This window comes from Piliocolobus tephrosceles, chromosome 7, assembly GCF_002776525.5.
Source record: "Piliocolobus tephrosceles isolate RC106 chromosome 7, ASM277652v3, whole genome shotgun sequence".
Taxonomy (NCBI): domain Eukaryota; kingdom Metazoa; phylum Chordata; class Mammalia; order Primates; family Cercopithecidae; genus Piliocolobus; species Piliocolobus tephrosceles.
Window position 1 is genome coordinate 107,983,663 of NC_045440.1, and position 19,631 is coordinate 108,003,293.

Genomic DNA, 19,631 nt, shown 5'->3' on the forward strand with positions numbered 1-19,631 from the left:
GTCCCTGGTGTCAAGTCCCCAGTTTACCACTGCCCTACAGAAATAAAAACTTATGTCCACACAGAAATCTGTACTAGATATTTGTAGAAGCTTTATTTATAATAGCCAAAAACGGAAAACAATGGAAATGTCCTTCAATAGGTGAACTGATAAACTGTGGTATATCCATACAACGGTAAGGAATAAAACTACTGATTGATGCAACAATGTGCATGAATCTCCAAGATACTATGCTGAGTAAAAGCAGTCAGTCTCGAATGGTTATGTGTTGGACAATTCCATCTATATGACAATTTTAAAAAGACAAAACTATGGTTAGGAACATCTCAGTGGCTATCACAGATTAAGGGTGGTGAGGACATGGTTGTGACTATAAAGGAAGAACAGGCAAGAGTTTTCTGGGGTGCTGAACTGTTCTACATTCTGATTTTAGTGGTAGTTACATGAATGTGTACATGTGTTAACAGTCATATAACTTTGCACCAGAAAAAAAGAGAGTCAGTTTTACTGTATAATGTCTAAAACAAAATTTAAAAGTAAACAACCAGCTACAAAAATCAACAAAATAAAGAAATAGTGAAAAAAATTAATAAAATAGAAAACAAGGAAAGCAGTACAGCATGAAACCAAGAGTTGGTTCTTTGAGAAGAACGTCTAAAATAAAGAAATCTTTGACAAGTCTGTTCAAGAAAAGAATGACAGACAAGAGAGACAGATGGGTATCAGGAATGACTATGGTGATATAATCACAGATGTAGAAAATATTTTTAAAAGAATATTATTTACAACTTTAAAGTAAATATGGAAATATGGGCAAAATAATGTTCTAGATCATATAATTTAATATAAATTAGCAAAGCTGACTCAAGGATGAAGGAATTAAAAATTAAAGAGTTATTTCCCCAAAGGCATCACGCACATATGCTTTTACAGTTCTAATAAACCTTTAAAAAACATAATTTCTATTTATTGTAGCTAGCCCTCTACTTAGATGAGGGAATAAAAGAATAAATAAAATAATAAAATAAAGACGAGAGATAAATCATGTATTCTGATTCTAATTCTCTCTAACCCACCCACATACAGCAATCAAATCAAACACTCAGACTTATTCTTACATGGTGGAAAAAATAATGTGAAGTTGAATCTTATACAAATGTAATTTATGCAATTTCTTAATATTCCTTTGTATTTTTCATATGGCTCCTAGCCCCTGTGTAGTGATCCACTCCAGCAGCACCGATAGTAGTAGGTTCTCCTTAATCTCCCATCCTTTGTACCTGGGCAAATACTTTTATATACAAGTAATCATGTTAGTACACTACTAGATCATAGTTTAGACAGCACTGGAGCCATATTCTGGTTAACTTTATGTCTGCTACTTTTTGAGCAAATTAGTTTGGTCTTAAAGTATCATCCACACAAACTGGATGTACCCAACTGACAGAATACAGGAGTCCTACCCCCTGACTTGAGCTCAATCCTCATTTAGCATCTCCATTTTACCTCCCACACAGCTCCTGCCTTCAGATGTGAGTTCCACTTCTCATGGAATTGATCCATCTCCACTGAGGTCTCTTACTGGCTTAATTAGTCCCAAAGCCCATGCATAAGAAGGGATCTACTTCTTACAGGCTCATCTGTATTATCTTGCCTAGTGGAATAAAGTTTAAACATACTAGGAATGAAAACATTTCTCCCCTCAGCATTTATTAGTACAAAACTGTTAATTTTTGCTATCCTATTACAGTACCTATACAGTTCATAAACAATCACCTCTCCTTTTCTAATCTTACAAGGTAAAATAATAATAACTGGAACACTAGAATCTTTTATACTACTTCTAAACACTGAAATCAACAAAAAAAAAGATTGTAAGTGCATCTAAAAGAATGGATTAACATATGAAAATCAAGCAGAAGAGAGGGAGGTTAGGTTACAGGAAGGAAGAAAAGAGGTAGAGGGCAGAAGAAAGCTAAGACTGACAATAGACTGATATCATAAATATAAATGCAAAGTATAAAAAAATCAGTAAATGTATTCTAGCAGATTAAAATTTATCATTAGCAAGCTGGTATGGCCTATGAATGAATGCAAAAATGATTCAACATTAGGAATCACATAAATGTAATTTACTCCATTTATAGATAAATTAATTCATTTATTCAACAAGTATTGTCTGGCATTATACTAAATATGTTTTACATATAACTCTGACTCTATAGTAATTGCAAAAACATTAAGACAATGCCACTGTTCTCAAAATAATTTTTGTTTGTGTTGGAAAATATAGTTATTTGTCATTTCACATATTTTTATTTTACATGTTATTTACAGTAATATGTAATAGGTTTCTTATTGTCATTTTAAATAAATATTTTAATAATTACTCAATTTTAATTCTTAATATTCTTAAAAACATATATAGCTCCTATATAAAAACCATTCTTTGGATTCCTCAATAACTGTGGAGTCCTGTGACCCGAAAATTTGGAAACTGCTGCTAAACAGAATTACCATATGCTAATATACCATAATTTATTCATCTAGTCTATTGCTGATGGACATAGGGGTTGTTTCTAGTCTGAGACTATAACAAATAAGGATGCTATGAATATTCTTGTACATGTATTTTGGCATACATTATGTACCTGTTGAGTTCATATTTAGGGGCAGAATTGCTGGGCCACAGGACATGTTTACATACAGCTTTAATAGACACTGTTTTCCAAGTGGCTTTCAGCATTTAAAATGTGGTTAGTTGAATTGAGATGGGCTGTAAGTATAAAATTTGCACTGGATTTTGAAGACTGAGCATGAAAAACATAATGCAGAGCTTCTCATTAATAATTACTTTCTATTGTTTACGTGTTGAAATGATAGTATTTTAGATATATTAGTTTTAAAATATTAACATTAATTTCACCTGTTTTTTTTTAATGTGGTTAATAGAATATTCAAAACTACATATATGATTTACATTTGAGGCTCACATTATATATTTGAGATGCTTCTAAGAAGGGCACTTAGTTTTGAGGAACCAGGAAAACTCCCCAAAAGAGGCAGCAATGGGAAGAAAACTGAAGGACAGCAGGAGTTAGCCTAGAGAAGAAAGTGGTGGAGGAAGAAATAAGGCAGGCAGAGGGAGCAGTGCGTATAAAGGCTGGAAGTCACAAGTATGGCAGGAACATGGCGTGGGAGAGGGGGAAGGGCAGGGGTTAAGGGGAATGACCAAGATGAGGCAGAAAGATAAAAACTAGCCAGATCCCCTGCCCCTGAGTGATTATTCCTGCTTGCAGCGCACAGAGAAGGAATCCAGATCCACCAGTGCCCTGCCCACAAGCCATCACCTCCAGTGTGACTAGAGCCCCAAGCCAACATCACCTTCAGTTTACCAGCAGGGGGTCCCTGACACCCTGCCCAGCTGTATTGTCTCCACCACTGTGGTGAACACCCACAGGAAGGCAGGCACTCTGGCATTGCTAGCACTCTGCCACAGGTGCTGCAAGTTGGTCCCCTCAATCTAACGTAGTGGATTTTGAAGCCTTGAAGAGCCAGAGAACAAAGTCGGGGCCCAATACAAGTATCCCAGAATTACAGCATGCAGTCCAGGAGTTGGGAACTGAGCACTGGCCCCCTAAAATCTTCCAGAAATGAAGCCAGTCAGCTGAATCCACCTTACACCACAAACACTCAAAGTTATCAAATAGGATAAAAGGGGAAAAAAATCCAAAGATCAGAAACCTCAAAGATTGAAGGTAGACAGGCCCACAAGATGAGTAAGAACCAGCACAAGAACTCTGAAAACTCAAAAAACCAGAGTGCCTTTTTCCCTCCAAATGACCACATCGCCTCTCCAGCAAGGGTTCTGAACTGGGCTAAGATGACTGAATGACAGAAACAGAAATCAGAATATGAATAGTAACAAAGATCACTGGGCTACAGGAGTACTCAGAAACCCAATCCAAAGAGGCTAAAAATCACAAGAAAACAATGCAGGAGCTGACAGACAAAACAGCCACTACAGAATAGAATGTAACCGACCTGACAGAGCTGAAAAACACACTTTAAGAATTTCATAATGCAATCACAACTATTATAATGCAATCACAAGTAATGCAATCACAAGTATCATAATGCAATCACAAGCAGAAGAGACCAAGCAGATGAAAGAATCTCAGAGCTTGAAGACTGGCGTTCTGAAACAAGACAGTCAGACAAGAATAGAGAAAAAGGAATGAATAGGAAGAAACAAAACCTCTGAGAAATAAGGGATTATGTAAAGAGATCAAATCTACAACTCATTGGTGTCTCTGAAAGAGATGGGGGAAATGGAACCAACTTGGAAAACATACTTCAGGATATCATCCATGAGAACTTCCTCAACCTAGCTAGAGAAGCCAACATTCGAATTCAGAAAATGCAGAGAACTCAAGTAAGATATTTCACAAGAAGATCATCCCCAAGACGCATAATCATCAGATTCTCCAAGGTCAACATGAAAGAAAAAATGGTAAAGGTAGCTAGAGAGAAAGAGTAGGTCACCTACAAAGGGAAGTCCATCAGACTAACAGCACACCTCTCAGCAGGAACTCTACAAGCCAGAAGAGCCGGGGGCCAATATTCAAAATTCTTAAATTCCAACCCAGAATTTCATATCTTGCCAAAGCGTCATAAGCAAAGGAGAAATAAGATGCTTTTCAGACATACAAATGCTGAAGGAATTCGTTACCACCAGACCTGCTATACAAGACCTCCTGAATGAAGCACTGAACATGGGAAGGAAGGACCATTACTAGACACTACAAAAACGCATTGAAGTGTACAGACCAATGACACTATAAAGCAACTGCATAAACAAGTCTGCAAAATAACCAGGAAACATCATGATGACAGGATCAAATCCACACATATCAATACTAAGCCTGAATGTAAATGGGATAAATGCCCCAAGTAAAAGACACAGAATGGCAAACTGGATAAAGAACAAAGACCCATTGGTATGGTATCTTCAAGAGACTCATCTCGCATCCAATGACACACATAGGTTTAAAATAAAAGAGAAAAATGTACCAAGCAAATGGAAAAGAGAAAAAAGCAATCCTAGTTTCAGACAAAACGGACTTTAAAACACAGATAAAAAAAGACAAAGAAGAGCATTACATAATGGTAATGGGTTCGATTCAACAACATCTATTTTAAATATATATGCACTCAACACAGGAACACCCAGATTCATAAAGCAAGTTCTTAGAGATCTTCAAAGAGACTTAGACTCCCACGTAATAATAGTGGGAGACTTTAACACCTCACTGACAGTATTAGATCATCGAAACAGAAAATTAACAAAGATATTCAGGACCTGAATTCAGCACTAGATCAAACGGACCTGACAGATACCTACAGAATTCTCCGCCCTAAAACAACAGAATATACATTCTTCTCATTGCCAGATGGCACATAATCTAAAACTTGATTACATAATCCAAAGCAAAAGATTCCTCAGCAAATACAAAAGAAATGAAATCATAAAAAACAATCTCTTGAACCACAGTGCAATCAAATTAGGAATCAAGACTAAGAGACTCACTACAAACCATACAATGACATGAAAATTGAATAATCTGCTCCTGAATGACTTTTGGGTAAATAATAAAATTCAGGCAGAAATCAAGAAGTTCTTGGAAACAGGACGGGCACGGTGGCACGTGCCTGGAATCCCAGCACTCTGCGAGGCCGAGGCAGGCAGATCACGAAGTCAGGAGATCGAGACCATCGTAGCTAACATGGTGAAACCCCATTTCTACTGAAAATACAAAAAAATTAGCCAGGCGTGGTGGCGGGTGTCTGTAGTCCCAGCTACTTGGGAGGCTGAGGCAGGGGAATGGCACCAACCCGGGAGGCAGAGCCTGCAGTGAGCAGAGATCATGCCACTGTGCTCCAGCCTGGGCAACAGTGAGACTCCGTCTCAAAAAAAAAAAAAAAAAAAAAAAAAAGTTGTTCTTAGAAACCAATGGAACAACAACACAACATACCAGAATCTCTGGGATACAGCTAAGGCAGTATTAAAAGGGAAATTTATGGCATTAAATGCCCACATCAAAAAGTTAGAAAGATCACAAATTAACAACTTAACATTACAACTAAAAGAACTAGAGAACCAGGAACAAACAAACCCCAAAGCTAGTAAAGACAAGAAATAGCCAAAATGAGAGATGAACTGAAGGAGACTGAGATGCAAAAAACGATTCAAAAGATCAACAAATCCAGGAGCTGTTTCTTTGAAAAAATTAATAAAATAGACCACTAACTAGACTAATAAAGAAGAGAGAAAATTCCAATGAGCACAATCAGAAACAACAAAGGTGATACTACCACAGACCCCACAGAAATACAAACAATCATTAGAGAATGTTGCAAACACCTGTACGCACATAAACTAGACAAATCTAGAAGAAATGGATAAATTATTGGACACATACACCCTCCTAAGACTAAACCAGGAAAAAAAGTGCTGAATCCCTAAACAGGCTAATAACAAACTCTGAAAGTAAGTCAGTAATAAATAGCCTACCAACCAAAAAAAAGCCCAGATGGATTCACAGCTGAATTCTACCAGATGTACAAAGAAGGGCTGGTACTGTTCCTGCTATAACTATTCAAAAAAATTGCTCCTCATTCTATGAGGCCAGCATCATCCTGACACCAAAACCTGATGGAGGTTTTAGTATTAAAAAAACAAACAAACAAACGAAAACACAAAAACAAAAAACTTATTGGCAACAAAAGAAAACATCAGGCAAATATTCTTGATGAACACTGATGCAAAAATTCTCAAAAAATACTGGCAAACTGAATCCAGTAGCTTATCACAGTGGATCAAAAAGCTTATCCACTGTGATCAAGTAGGCTTTGGGATGCAGGGTTGATTCAACATGTGCAAATCAATAAATGTGATTCATCACATAAAGAGAGTTAAAGATAAAAACCATATGATTATCTTGACAGATGCAGAAGGGGCTTTTGCTAAAAGTCAACACCTGTTCATATTAAAAACTCTCAGTAAACTAGGTACTAAGAAATATACCTCAAAATAATAAGCGCCATCTATGACAAACAAACCCACAACCAACATCATAATGAATGGACAAAAGCTGGAAGCATTACCCTTGAAAACCGACACAAGACAAGGATGCCGCCCTCTCTCACCACTGCTATTCAACATAGTATTAGAAGTCCCAGTCAGGGTAATCGAGCAAAATAAATAAATAAAGGGCATCCAAATAGGAAGAGAGGATGTCAAATTATTCCTGTTTGCAAATGACATGATCCTATATCTAGAAAACCCCATAGTTTCAGCCCAAAAGCTTCTTAAGCTGGTAACTACTCCAGCAAAGTCACAGGATATAAAATCAATGTGCAAATATCACTAAATTCCTATACACCAACAACAATCAAGCTGAAGCCAAATTAGGAATGCAATTCCATTCACAACTGCAACAAAAAGAATAAAATGCCCCAAAACACAGCTAACCAGGGAGGTAAAAGATCTCTAGAAGGAGAACTATAAAACTATGCTTAAAGAAATCAGAGATGACACAAACAAATGGAAAAACATTCTATGTTCATGGGTAGGAAGAATCAATATTGTTAAAATGGCCATACTGCCCAAAGCAATTTACAGATTCAATGCTATTCCTATTAAACTACCATTGACATTCTTCACAGAACTAGAATAAACTATTTTAAAATTCATACAGGACCAAAAAAGAGCCCAAATAGCCAAGATAATCCTAAGCAAACAGAACAAAGCTGGAGACATCATGCTACCCAACTTCAAACTACACTACAGGTCTACAGTAACCAAAACTGCATGGTACTAGTACAGAAACAGACACACAGACCAATGGAACACAATAGAGAACCCAGAAATAAGGCAGCACACCAACAACTATCTGATCTTCAACAAACTTGACAAAAATGAGCCATGGGAAAAGGATTCTTTATTCAGTAAATAGTGCTGGGGTAACCAGCTAGTCACATGCAGAGGACTGAAACTGGACCTCTTCCTTACACCATATACAAAAATTAACTCATGATGAATTGAAGACTTATTAAATGTAAAACCCAAAACTATAAAAAGCCTGGAAGACAAGCTAGGCAATACCATTTTAGACACAGAAATCGGCAAAGATCTCAGGACAAAGATGCCAAAAGCAATTGCAACAAACGCAAAAATTGACAAATGGAATCCAATTAAACTGAAGAGCTTCTGTCCAGCAAAGGAAACGGTCAACAGAGTGAATAGGCTACCTACAGAATGGGAGAAAATTTTCGCAAACTATGCATCTGACAAAGATGCATAGTTTGCAAAATATCCAGCATCTATAAAGAACTAATCTAGGCTGGGCGCGGTGGCTCACGCCTGTAATCCCAGCACTTTGGGAGGCCGAGGCGGGCGGATCACGAGGTCAGGAGATCGAGACCATCATGGCTAATACGGTGAAACCCCATCTCTACTAAACATACAAAAAACAAAAATTAGCCGGGCGTTGTGGTGGGTGCCTGTAGTCCCAGCTACTCGGGAGGCTGAGGCAGGAGAAAGGCATGAACCCAGGAGGTGGAGCTTGCGGCGAGCCGAGATTGTACCACTGCACTCCAGGCTGGGCGACAGAGCAAGACTCCGTCTCAAAAAACAAAACAAAACAAAACAAACAAACAACAATTCAGCATCTACAAAGAACTTAAAACAAATTTACAAGAAAAAAACATTAAAAACTGGGTAAAGGATATGAACACTTTTCAAAAAAAAGACATACATACAGCCAACAATCATGAAAAACAGCTCAACATCACCAATCATCAGAGAAATGCAAATCAAAACCACAATGAGATACCATCTCACACCACTCAGAATGGCTAATTATTAAAAATTCAAAAAATAACAGATGCTTGCGAGGTTGTGGTGAAAAAGCAATGCTTGTATGCTGTTGGCAGAAGTCTAAATTAGTTCAACCACTGTGGAAGACAATGTGGCAACTCCTCAAAGACCTAAAAACAGAAATACCATTGACCCGGCAATCCTATTACTGGAAATATACCCAAAGGAATATAAATTGTATTATAAAGACACATGCATGTGTTATGTTCATTGTAGCACTGATTCACAATAGCAAAGACATGGAATTAAATGCCCACCAATCACAGACTGGATAAAGAAAATGTGGCACATATATCCCATAGAATACTATGTAGCCATAAAAAAGAACAAGATAATGTCCTTTACAGGAACATGGATGGAGCTGGAGGCCATTATCCTTAGCAAACAAATGCAGGAACAGAAAACCAAATACTGCATGTTGTCACTTATAAGTGGGAGCTAAATGATGAGAAAGAACACATGGACACATAGAGGGAGGGGAACAACACATACTGGGCCCTATCAGAAGGTGGAGGGTGGGACAAAGGAGAGGATCAGAAAAAATAACTACTGTGTACTAGGTGTGAAATGCTGTACAGATATCATTAGATATGATGTAACATATCACTAGGTGATGAAATAATCTGTACAACAAATTGTTTAATAATTGAGTACAACAAACCCCCACGTAATAATTGTGTACAACAAACCCCCATGACACAAGTTTACTTATATAACAAACCTGCACGTGTACTCCTGAACTTAAAAGTGAAAAAAAAGAAACTAGCCAGATCATGAAAGCTCTAGTGAGTTAAATTTACATTTTAAGAACAGGGAACTGCTGTCGGGTTTTAAGCAAGAAAGTTACATTACCAGATCTGTACTTTAGATAAGTCACTCTGGCTACTGCTAGGTGTGATATGATTCAATCAGGACAAGACTAGAGCCAAAACTAGTTGGGGGCTGTTACAATAATGTAGACCAAAAAAAAGTGGGCCTCTACACGAAGAGCACAGCAGTAGACAGACACGAACCTTAGGCAAAACTACTATTTTCAAAGCTTCAGTTTCTTCTAATAATACCTACCTCACACAGTAATTTTGAGAATTAATCATGGCATTTTTTGTATAGGTGTTCTGTATTCTCTTGGCAAAACTTTTACAAGCAATAATAATTTCAAGAAACAATTCTACTTCAATATATATCAGATACAAAGATTATTCTTATGTTTTTTCCAATATATGTATAAAGATGCCTTAACTATTAATGAAATTAAGTCACATTATGAAAGCTTTACTCCTTATATTTGAAAAGGTAAATTCCAACTACTAAACATCCTATTGTGCTCCATTTAATCCTAATATTAAAAGATTAGCACCATTTTTAATTTCTCTAAAAAATGAAATGTAAGTGAATTAAAGGTAGGTATCAAGTTAGTCTCGTTCAATGACAACACATGAGCATAAAACAATTTCACATCTTCACCAAACTGATACCAGCAGGTAAATGAGTTATTAACTATTTAAGAGGAAAATTAGAAAACTGTTCTGTCACTTTTATTTACTCTGAAGTTTTGGTACCTACTAAAGTTATATCTTCTGTAAAGCTACATGATCAAAAAAAAAAAAGAGATAAAAGCTCAGTTTTTCCAAATCTGCTCTGAAATTCACCTATCTTTTAATACATTCTTAACTCTACCAAAGACAATCTGATTTCTAAAGCAATCTTTATTGATAGCTTAGCAGAAAGCACTTAACTTAAGCAAAAAGGTATTGGAAATCCAGCTTTTGCCCCACCCTTTGCTTCTTGTCTGAAATACACTTAAAACACTGTAAAAAGTTATGTTCTATACTTATTTCACTGACAAAATGACTGCCCTCAGAACTGAGTTCTCCACAGTAACCTTCTTAAGGTTCCTCCCCTTGTAATTTAAGTCCATCTCTTTCTGTCATCTGTGGTACAACTATTCGCAATATATCTTAATGCATAGTGTTCATAGCTTTCTCTATTCTAGATTAAGTAACAGAAATCTAACTTGCTAAGGGTCCAAACTGTTCTACTGAATTAAGGGAACAAAAATCACCCTCAAATTCTCATTCCTCCTCTTCACTGATGATCTCATGTCACATTACTTTGAAAAATAAGAACAATCAGATGTAATGTCCACTTTCCCACCCCAAAACCTACAGACCTAAACACACTTGCACCAGTATTTTCTTCTTTCCTTCTTAGGGCAAGAGGGGAAAAATCTCCTTTTCTCTATCAAAAGGGCGATCTATACGCCTTTATCTCCACTACTACTACCTTGGTCCAAGCTCCTGTTATCTCTCACTTGGATTACAGTCAAATTCTAACTGATCATCCCATCTCTACTACTGTTTCCCACTTCACAACAATACTCCACATAGTAGCAAAAGTGACTGTTTCAAAACATAAATCACATGATGTCACTTAAATCCTTTGAATAGTTAAACTTAAAATAAAACCTAAACCCTTTACCATGGATTCTAAAGCCCAGAGTTTCTAAGTGTTGCTCTAATCTCACCCTGTCGCTCTCCCTTATAACCATTATGTTCCAGTTACAGTAATTTTATTAATTTATCTGCAACATACCAGCTCTTTCCTGATCCCGGGCCTTTCGTGCACTGTTCTCATATGCAAAGCTCTCTTACCCAACCATAACACAGTTAACTACAGCTATCCTTTAGGTCTCATAAATGTCCCTTCATCAAAAAGTCTTCCCCTAATTACTCTGTGCCTGTTACTCACTATCTCTGCCCCTTGTTTGTTTCTGTGAGAGCACTTATTACAACAACTTATTCATTAGACTATAAGCTCCATGAGGGCAGAAACTATGTGCATCAGGTTTTATCTAACACAGTGCTAGACATAAGCAAGGGCTCAATAAATATTTGCTAAATGAACTGAGTGAAGCGACAGCCAGGGTTAGGCTACAATCCTGACTCTACTACTTCATAGTGGTTTGACTTCAGTTAAGTCACAATATCTCTGTGTTTCAATGTTCTCTTTCATAAAATAAAAGAAAGAGTATGTATCTGATAGGATTGCCAAATAAGGCCTACTGCAATAAATAGACTAATCACGACTCTTTCAATATAAGTATTAAGTACTTGTAAGTAAATAAATGCTATCAAAGTTAATTTAATAAATGTTAGTTTCCTTCCTTCCCTTCTATAACTTAAGACAGTGAGAATCCCCAAGCTAATACAGGATTGAAGTAATATATTTATATATACTTAAAAAGAAGAGACTCTGATGACATGTATTTGAATAGATACATTGGTAATTTGTATTTGTAGGATCTAATCCTAAATTTTAGAAAATGGAAATTAAATAATGTGCAACTATCACTTAACTCTCTCCAAAAGGGGGAGTGATAAGGAGAAAAGAAAAACAGAAAAGAAAGGTAACCTTAGAAATTAGAGATCATCAACTTCCAATTCCTAAATTTAGAACAACCTTCCTCTTCTTATAAAGACTTGCAGCAAGAACGGGATTAACACCTAAAATAAAAATATTCTATGTTGACTTAAATCTATATAATTCTCACGTATATTTTTACTGAACTTTCACCCCTTAAATTGTGGTATCACTGGTAAAGTGTAGAGAAAAAATTAAAAAAAAAAAGACATCTCATATCAGAAACACAAAAAGGCCCTCTTGCTCCCTTAATAATTTAATAAGCTTTAAATTTTCTAACTACAAAAGTAAATCTTAATGTTTTCTTTAACTGCTGCTCACTTTTCAGGCTAAAATCCCTTTTATGTTCTTCAAAAGAAATTTTACTTTCTAGGAACCTTATAAATCATTTACCATATATCATTCAAATCTCCTCCATACTGTATCTGGAATACAGCTAACAGTGCTTGTTTAACACTTTCTGCCTGATAACCACCTAAAATTTTGTAGAATGTGCTGCCTACCTTCATATTCTCCCAAGGATATGGATATAATTTAGATTCTGAACTCAAGGAAGGGTTTATGTTAAGCAATTAATTCAATTTTATTCAACATATTTTATGTAATCAAACTTGACTTTGTAAGAAGTAATTGGTATCTGGTTTAGATTTTTCCCTCATGTTTCAGTTACTTCTATAACCTTTCTAAAATTGGAATTTCTTGTTTACCCTTAAACTAGTTATTAAGTGCTACTGAATGTTCCATAAAATTCATGGGAAAAGATTCATCCATTACATATATGCAAGAGTAAAAAGATTATTTTAGGCTACCACAACATCTAGAATACTACTGAGAACAGTAAAGACTATTTACTGTAATAAGCTGAAAACCAGTTTAAAAATGAATTTTATCACAAGTCAATCAGTATATGCTAGGAACAGTTCTACAGCTATCAAATGCTCTGGCAGCAAGTAACCAAAAAATAACCATCTGTAACTCTTCAAGGTTATTGTAAAATGACATACAAACAACAAACACTCTAAATTACTTTTTTTTTTTTTTTTTGAGACACAGTTTCACTCATCACCCAGGCAGGAGTACAATCGTGCAACCTCCGCTCACTGCAACCTCCGCCTCCCGGGTTCAAGAGGTTCTCCTGCCTCAGCCTCCCGGGTAGCTGGGATTACAGGCATGCGCCAGCACACCTGGCTTATTTTTATATTTTTAATAGAGACGGTTTCGCCATGTTGGCCAGGCTGGTCTCAAACTCCTGACTTCAGGAGATCTACCTGCCTCGGCCTCCCAAGTGCTGGGATTACAGGCCTGAGCCACTACGCCTGGCCTCTAAACTACATTTTAAGGTTTCATCTTGGGTAGTGTTTTTCAAGCTAAGGACTGCAATTTATTAGTGGATCCAAAATTAATATAATGAGTCCAGACCAGTAAATGAAGAAGGGAAGGGTGAGAAAGAGGAGGAATAAATAGAAAACATCTGAGTGTACAGGTAGTAAGAGTACGGTTTCATTAACTTTTTTCTCTACGTCATAGTACCCTAAGCAATGTGTACTTTAAGGGTGGGTTTGAGTAAAAGTTAGGAAACACTAATCTGGGAGACAAACAGAAGTGGAAAGGATAAAGCAATGGAACTGTCAGAATTAACAACTTGTGGTTTAGGACGTGAGCAAGACTAACAGCTTCTACTGACTAGGAGACAGAGGTTTTGGAAACTCCCATAGATTTGTAAAAGCCAGACATCCCTATGTGAAAAATGACAAAGCACTTTTTCCTCTTACAGTAAGCCTAGAACAATGTGTAGCAAAGCTTGTGGTTGTCACCACTGATGTTTTTATCCCTTCAAACTTCCAAAGGTGGCAGAGGTCAACCTTTACTCTCTCCTGCTTACTCTTAGGCACATTGAATGCAGTTAAGATACAGTAGCCCCTGAAAGATAATTACAGGTCGTTGAACAACTCCTTCTGGAAAACATTATATTCTAGATTACAATTTAGAGTTAAGACTGTGGCATTCAGACAAGTTAATTTGGAAGTATAACAGCCACATATCACAGCCCATAAAAATCGTCATCTGGAGAGTAGTACCAAAATAAACAACAAAAAAAAGTTTTTATGTATGTGAAATGTTTCAAAAATCTGAAGCACACCTTAGAGTCATTTCATTTTCAAGAGTCACTCTGTGAAGAATTAATATTGGAATTCCCTATATATTGGTCAATCAACCTGCTTTTCTTTGTTAACAGCGATTCTGAATATTCAGTTTCATTAATAGAGCTAATTGTTTCTGAAGCCATTTAAAACACACACACACACTTTTTACTGTATAGGGGACAGTTTCACAAATTAGAATTAGTATCTGTTTTAAGAGGTTCAAGACGATAGCTATTTCTCAGGATGCATCCACTACCCATTACAACTACTATATATTCTAAGTTACCCATTTCCCGCTATTGTTACAGAACCACATCCCCCCATACAATTGTTATAGCCCTTTTTCACTACTATAAACCCACATATGGTCAGAGACAGAAGAGGACAAAAAACATGCAGCTATAAAGAGGATTCCTCAGTTCCAGGGTGAAGGGTTCCCTTTAATCTCTGCTGATACAGTTTAATGTTCTGCCTGGTTCACTACCTCTTTTTTTTTTTTTTACACTTTGAAACTTGCTGTGGCTTGAGACAACCACCTTTGGCATAATCACCTGCTGGTTTTATAATCTGGGCCCATACTGTTGGAAAAAGGAGTTTCAGTCTTTGCTTACTAACAATTCCTCACTGAACACAAATTCCAAAAAGATAAAGCTTTGATAAGCACCCACCAGAAAGTCACTTTGTGTACAAGTACTAAAGAATGCACCAAAACAAATTAAGGGGTTCACAGCCTCTTATCCCTTGAGGCAAAAGACTTGTAGTTCAAACACTGATGACACAGGTTTTAATGAAAGAAGAGCCCATTTATTTATCTATTCTGATCAGACATTACAGAAATTCAATTCTTTTTATAGCAGAGGACAAAGCTGGACAATCCTAATCACCCCAAATTAAAGATACCTCTTAATTTCTTCTCTCTCCTGGGCCATTACACCAAACCTAGAGCAGAACTATACCCACCTTCAGGCCAGAAGAAATAACATAATAGCTTATTGATCTCTGGTGTAGACCCAAACCCACAAGTCATCAGGCAAGCAGGGATCACAGCCACTTGAAGCAGCTAACTATCAAAAGTCGTGCACTGGGTTTTTGGTCCCACACAAGCACACTTTTGGCAATTACCTCTACATAAAAAATGGACCAAACCACTCTCCTCACCAAAACAAACAAAAATGCTGCTAATCAGGTACGGGAGGAACGCATCCTGAATTGTACCAAAAAGACTACTATTTCTTGGCTGTCAGTAAATGCCCAATTACGTTCATTAATTCTTCATTTAGCGTCACTTGCCAGGTTTCAAAAGCCACCATCACATTCAATTCCGTAGATAAATGCGTTCAAAAGATAATACTTGCTGACAAATTGGCTGTTGACTAAACCTCACCACCACCACCATTATACCAGTCAAATTAGTGTTTGTGGCAAATGACTTTGACTTTTTATAAGTAAAATTTACCGAAGTAATGATAACTTCTAATTCTTTTTCTGAAGAAATCAAAGCAACACTCCAAAAATGAAAGGTTAAAACTAAGCTCTCTGAAATACCTATTCAATGTGTTTAACTGATGAACTAAGAACGGTGAAGTCAGAAGTGGAACTCAATTATCTTAAGAGATAAATGTTCTTTGCAGTTAATTCCATTCAGCTCTTGCTCAGATCCCAACGCAATACAAAGCTGTCCTCACACAGTCTTCAGCCTTCTCTTAACCCTATCCATCGACTGGAATAAAGTAATAGTGACCACAGCGGCGGACGATGATGGATGAAATTACAATTGAACTGGGAGCCAGGACACCCTAAGAGCGAGAGACTGAGGTGGGGCTGGAAACTATTTTCTGGCCTTCTCCCGCGTGCTGCTCCCGGGAAACCAACAGGATCCTGCACGCCCGGATTCGGCAGAGCCCTTGCCCGCGAGGTGGAGGGGTGGGGAGAAGTCAGCGGGGAGCCTTCTCAGGGACTCGGGTAGAAAAAGGGCTGGTGCGGTGGGAATCTCACCGGTAAGAGAACTTCCTAACCCCGGGGTGGGGGGCGGACCGTCCCGGCAGCGGCGGGGGCGACCTTCTCTGCTTTCTCACAGTCGTACATCTTTGTGTGTGGATTGTGCCGGGCTACGGGTCCTCGAGCAGCTGGCCGCGGGGGCCCTCCAGCGCAGGTCGGGAAGTCCTCCCGCCACCCCCTCGCTCCGCCGGGGCCCTCCCGGCCGGGAACCCCAGCCCCTCTCCACCACCCGAGAGTCTGAAGGTGGGCGAGTGGAGGAAAGCATCTCCGTGTGGGGACACCCGTTCCGCCACATCCACCCCCTCGCCGGTCTTTGTCCCGTCGGCAGCCCGGCTCTCCGCTGAAGTCTCCAGGGGAACCCCCGTCCTGGAGGCCTCGAGGGCCCCGGTCGCCTCAGCTTTGTTCGGTCAGCGGGGCGCGGGGGCGCGGGGACGCGGACACTTACCGTACACCCCAGCGAGGAAAAGCAACAGCAACGCAGACCTCCACCGCAGAGACTCTTTTGTGCTCCAGCGACGGGCCATAACCACGGCAGATGGAGAGAGAGAGGAGGAGATGGAGGAGGAGGGAGGAGGAGCTGGGGGTAGACGCCGCCGCCGCCGCCGAGCCCCCGGCTGCTCCCTGCGCTCTCCGCGGCGGCGGGAGGGGGAGGGGAGGGGCCGCCGCCGCCCGCGCGCGCTCCCTTCTCCCTCCTCCCTCCGGCTCGCCTGCTCCCACCCCGGACGGTGCGAGAGCCCCACGCGGGGCGAACTTCCTGGGGGCAAGGGCAAGGAGCTCGCGCGCCGGCGCGAGGCGAGGGGGTGGCGGACGCGGGACTTTCGCTTCGCGCCGCTCGGGCTAGCCGGCGCCGCCACTCGCCAGACGGAGCGCGCGCCCATCCGTGCGATCGGCAATCCCCTGGCCCGCCTGCCTCGGTTCCCGCCCCGCGCTACCCTGGACTTTCCAAGTCTGGGGCCGATTTCCCCGCGACTGGAGCCCAAGGAGCAAGGCAGCGCCAATCGATGAGAGAGCGTGCGAACGCCGACCGCTGGATGCGCAGGAGCTGGAGCGCGGGGTGGGTGGAGGAGCTCGGTCGCTGTCCGAGGCCTGGGCTCTGGCCCAGCGGGTAGGGTGGCTACAAGTTGGGAGGCTGAAGGTGCTTCCATGTTGGGGGAGGCGTGGATGGTCTGAAGCTGAGAACTTATGAGTTCCTTCCTCTGTCTCGTACCCCCACGTCTGCACTTGCGGTCGGCGCCGAGCTTGGAGTGCGGGCGGACGCAAATTAGTGCGGCCAACCCGGCAGCTGGTCGGTCAGGGGGCAGTGTGGACTCCCACGCTCAAGGTGCCCGGAAAGAGTCGAGCAAGGCTTGTGCAGAGCCCCTCCAGTCTGGCGTGGAAGCCCGAAGAGGTCGTTTAACATCTCACGCTGGGTCGGGTGCAGCTGGGCCAGGATGCTCAGCAGTGCTGGAGCCGACTTTCGGGGTAGATATATTGAGAGGAGGGTTCGCCCATCACGCTGTAGTTTCCCTAAAGCACTTCTCCCACTCCCAACAAATGGGAGTCCTCCTTTACATAGATCCCCAGAACATTTTTCTAAGTACGTCTGTAGTGACGCTGGCACATCATACCTTACGCCACGTGTTTTTAAAGTGTTTGTCTACAACGTCTTATTTCTATTAGATTTTATCGTTGGCCTTTGCAAGCACTCTCCATGCTATTCATTGAAGACCTACACTGCACCATGCTGTCCTATTGACATAGGTTATCACTTTTTAATCCCAAACATCCTTGTGAGATAAATATTATCCATGTTTTATCTAAAAGAGAGAATAAATTACCCATGGCAAGTAAGTTGTTTGAAACAGTTTTTCTCATTCCAAAGTCAAGAATGTTTCCCCTATACCACAGCACACTCTCTAGCACAATGCTTAGTGTCTAGTAATGTGTCCGGAATTGGTGCCTGCCAGGGAGTTCGTGGTCTCCCTGACTTCAAGAATGAAGCTGCAGACCTTCCGGTGAGTGTTACAGCTCTGAAAGATGGCAGGGACCCAAACAGTAAGCGGTAGCAAGGTTTATTGTGAGGAGCAAAAGGGCTAAGCTTCCATAATGTGGAAGAGGACCCCAGCTGCTGCTTGGTGGTGGCCAGCTTTTATTCCCTTGTTGTCCCTGCCCGTGTTGCCCGTTTCTGTCCTATCAGAGTGCCCTTTTTTTAATCCTCCCCACGATTGGTTACTTTTAGGATTCTGCTGATTGGTGCGTTTTACAGAGCGCTGATTGGTGCATTTCACAGAGCACTGATTGGTGTGTTTTAAAATCCTCTTGTAAGATGGAAAGTTCCTCAAGTGGGCGCTCAACCCGGGAAGTTCAGCTGGTCTCACCTCTCAGTAAGTAAATGTTAAAACTTAAAACGTACTTTCTGGGGAATACATTTAGGCTTTCCCTGTATCTCCTGCCAGTTTACCCCCTTTTAAGTTTTTTTTTTTAAAAAAAACCCGAAAGATAAGAGAAAAATGTATTAATAAGTATTACAAAAATCTCATCTGGCAAAAAAAGCGACCAGCACTCCGAAAATGTTTTCCATTCTGGAAAGAGGCAACTTCAGTGTTTTTCACTAAACAAATTGCAGTTGTCTTTCCTAATTTTAGGAGTCTAAACTCCACTTTCTTGTTTCTTAAGATCGCTTTGTATAAATTGCGCTTCCATGAGAGCTGCGTTAAGAACAGGCCACAAGCAAAGTGATGAAGTAGACTGGACTGCATCCTCCCCTGTCCACCTTTAGTACCTTTCAAGGAACCCTGTCCCAAAGACGAGACACACAGTGCGCTCATCAGTTCCTGTCACACCCCTCCCACCCCTACCCTTGCTCATCCACCCCAATATGTCTTCTCAGACTTGCCAGGTTATCAAACTTTTGGGTATCTGGACGCCCATAACACAATTTGGTGAGGACACCAAAGAACTTTTATTTATGTGGGTCATATCTATTGATATTTACCATTTAGAAATTAAAATAGAAAAAAAGTAAATTCATTTAAAATAAAACATGCATTACAAGTTTACATAACTCTGCTTTCCAAAATAAACACAAAAAATTAGTAAGAAAAGTGGCATTGTTTTTGCACTTTTATAAATCTCCCTAATGGCTGGTT

The 19,631-nt window shown here is 39.8% G+C and overlaps 1 protein-coding gene across 4 annotated transcripts in view; it reads right to left on the bottom strand.

Annotated features, from left to right (window-relative positions):
* The window catches only part of LRP12 (LDL receptor related protein 12), a 95,449-nt gene extending 78,078 nt beyond the window's left edge, over positions 1-17,371 (bottom strand). For all 4 annotated transcript variants that reach the window (XM_023225150.2, XM_023225148.2, XM_023225144.2 and 1 more), the window contains exon 1: positions 16,949-17,371. In XM_023225150.2, the coding sequence (XP_023080918.2) occupies positions 16,949-17,027 (79 nt within the window). In that variant the 5' untranslated portion in view covers positions 17,028-17,371. The remainder of the gene's footprint in view (positions 1-16,948) is intronic.
* Positions 17,372-19,631: the final 2,260 nt, after the last annotated feature.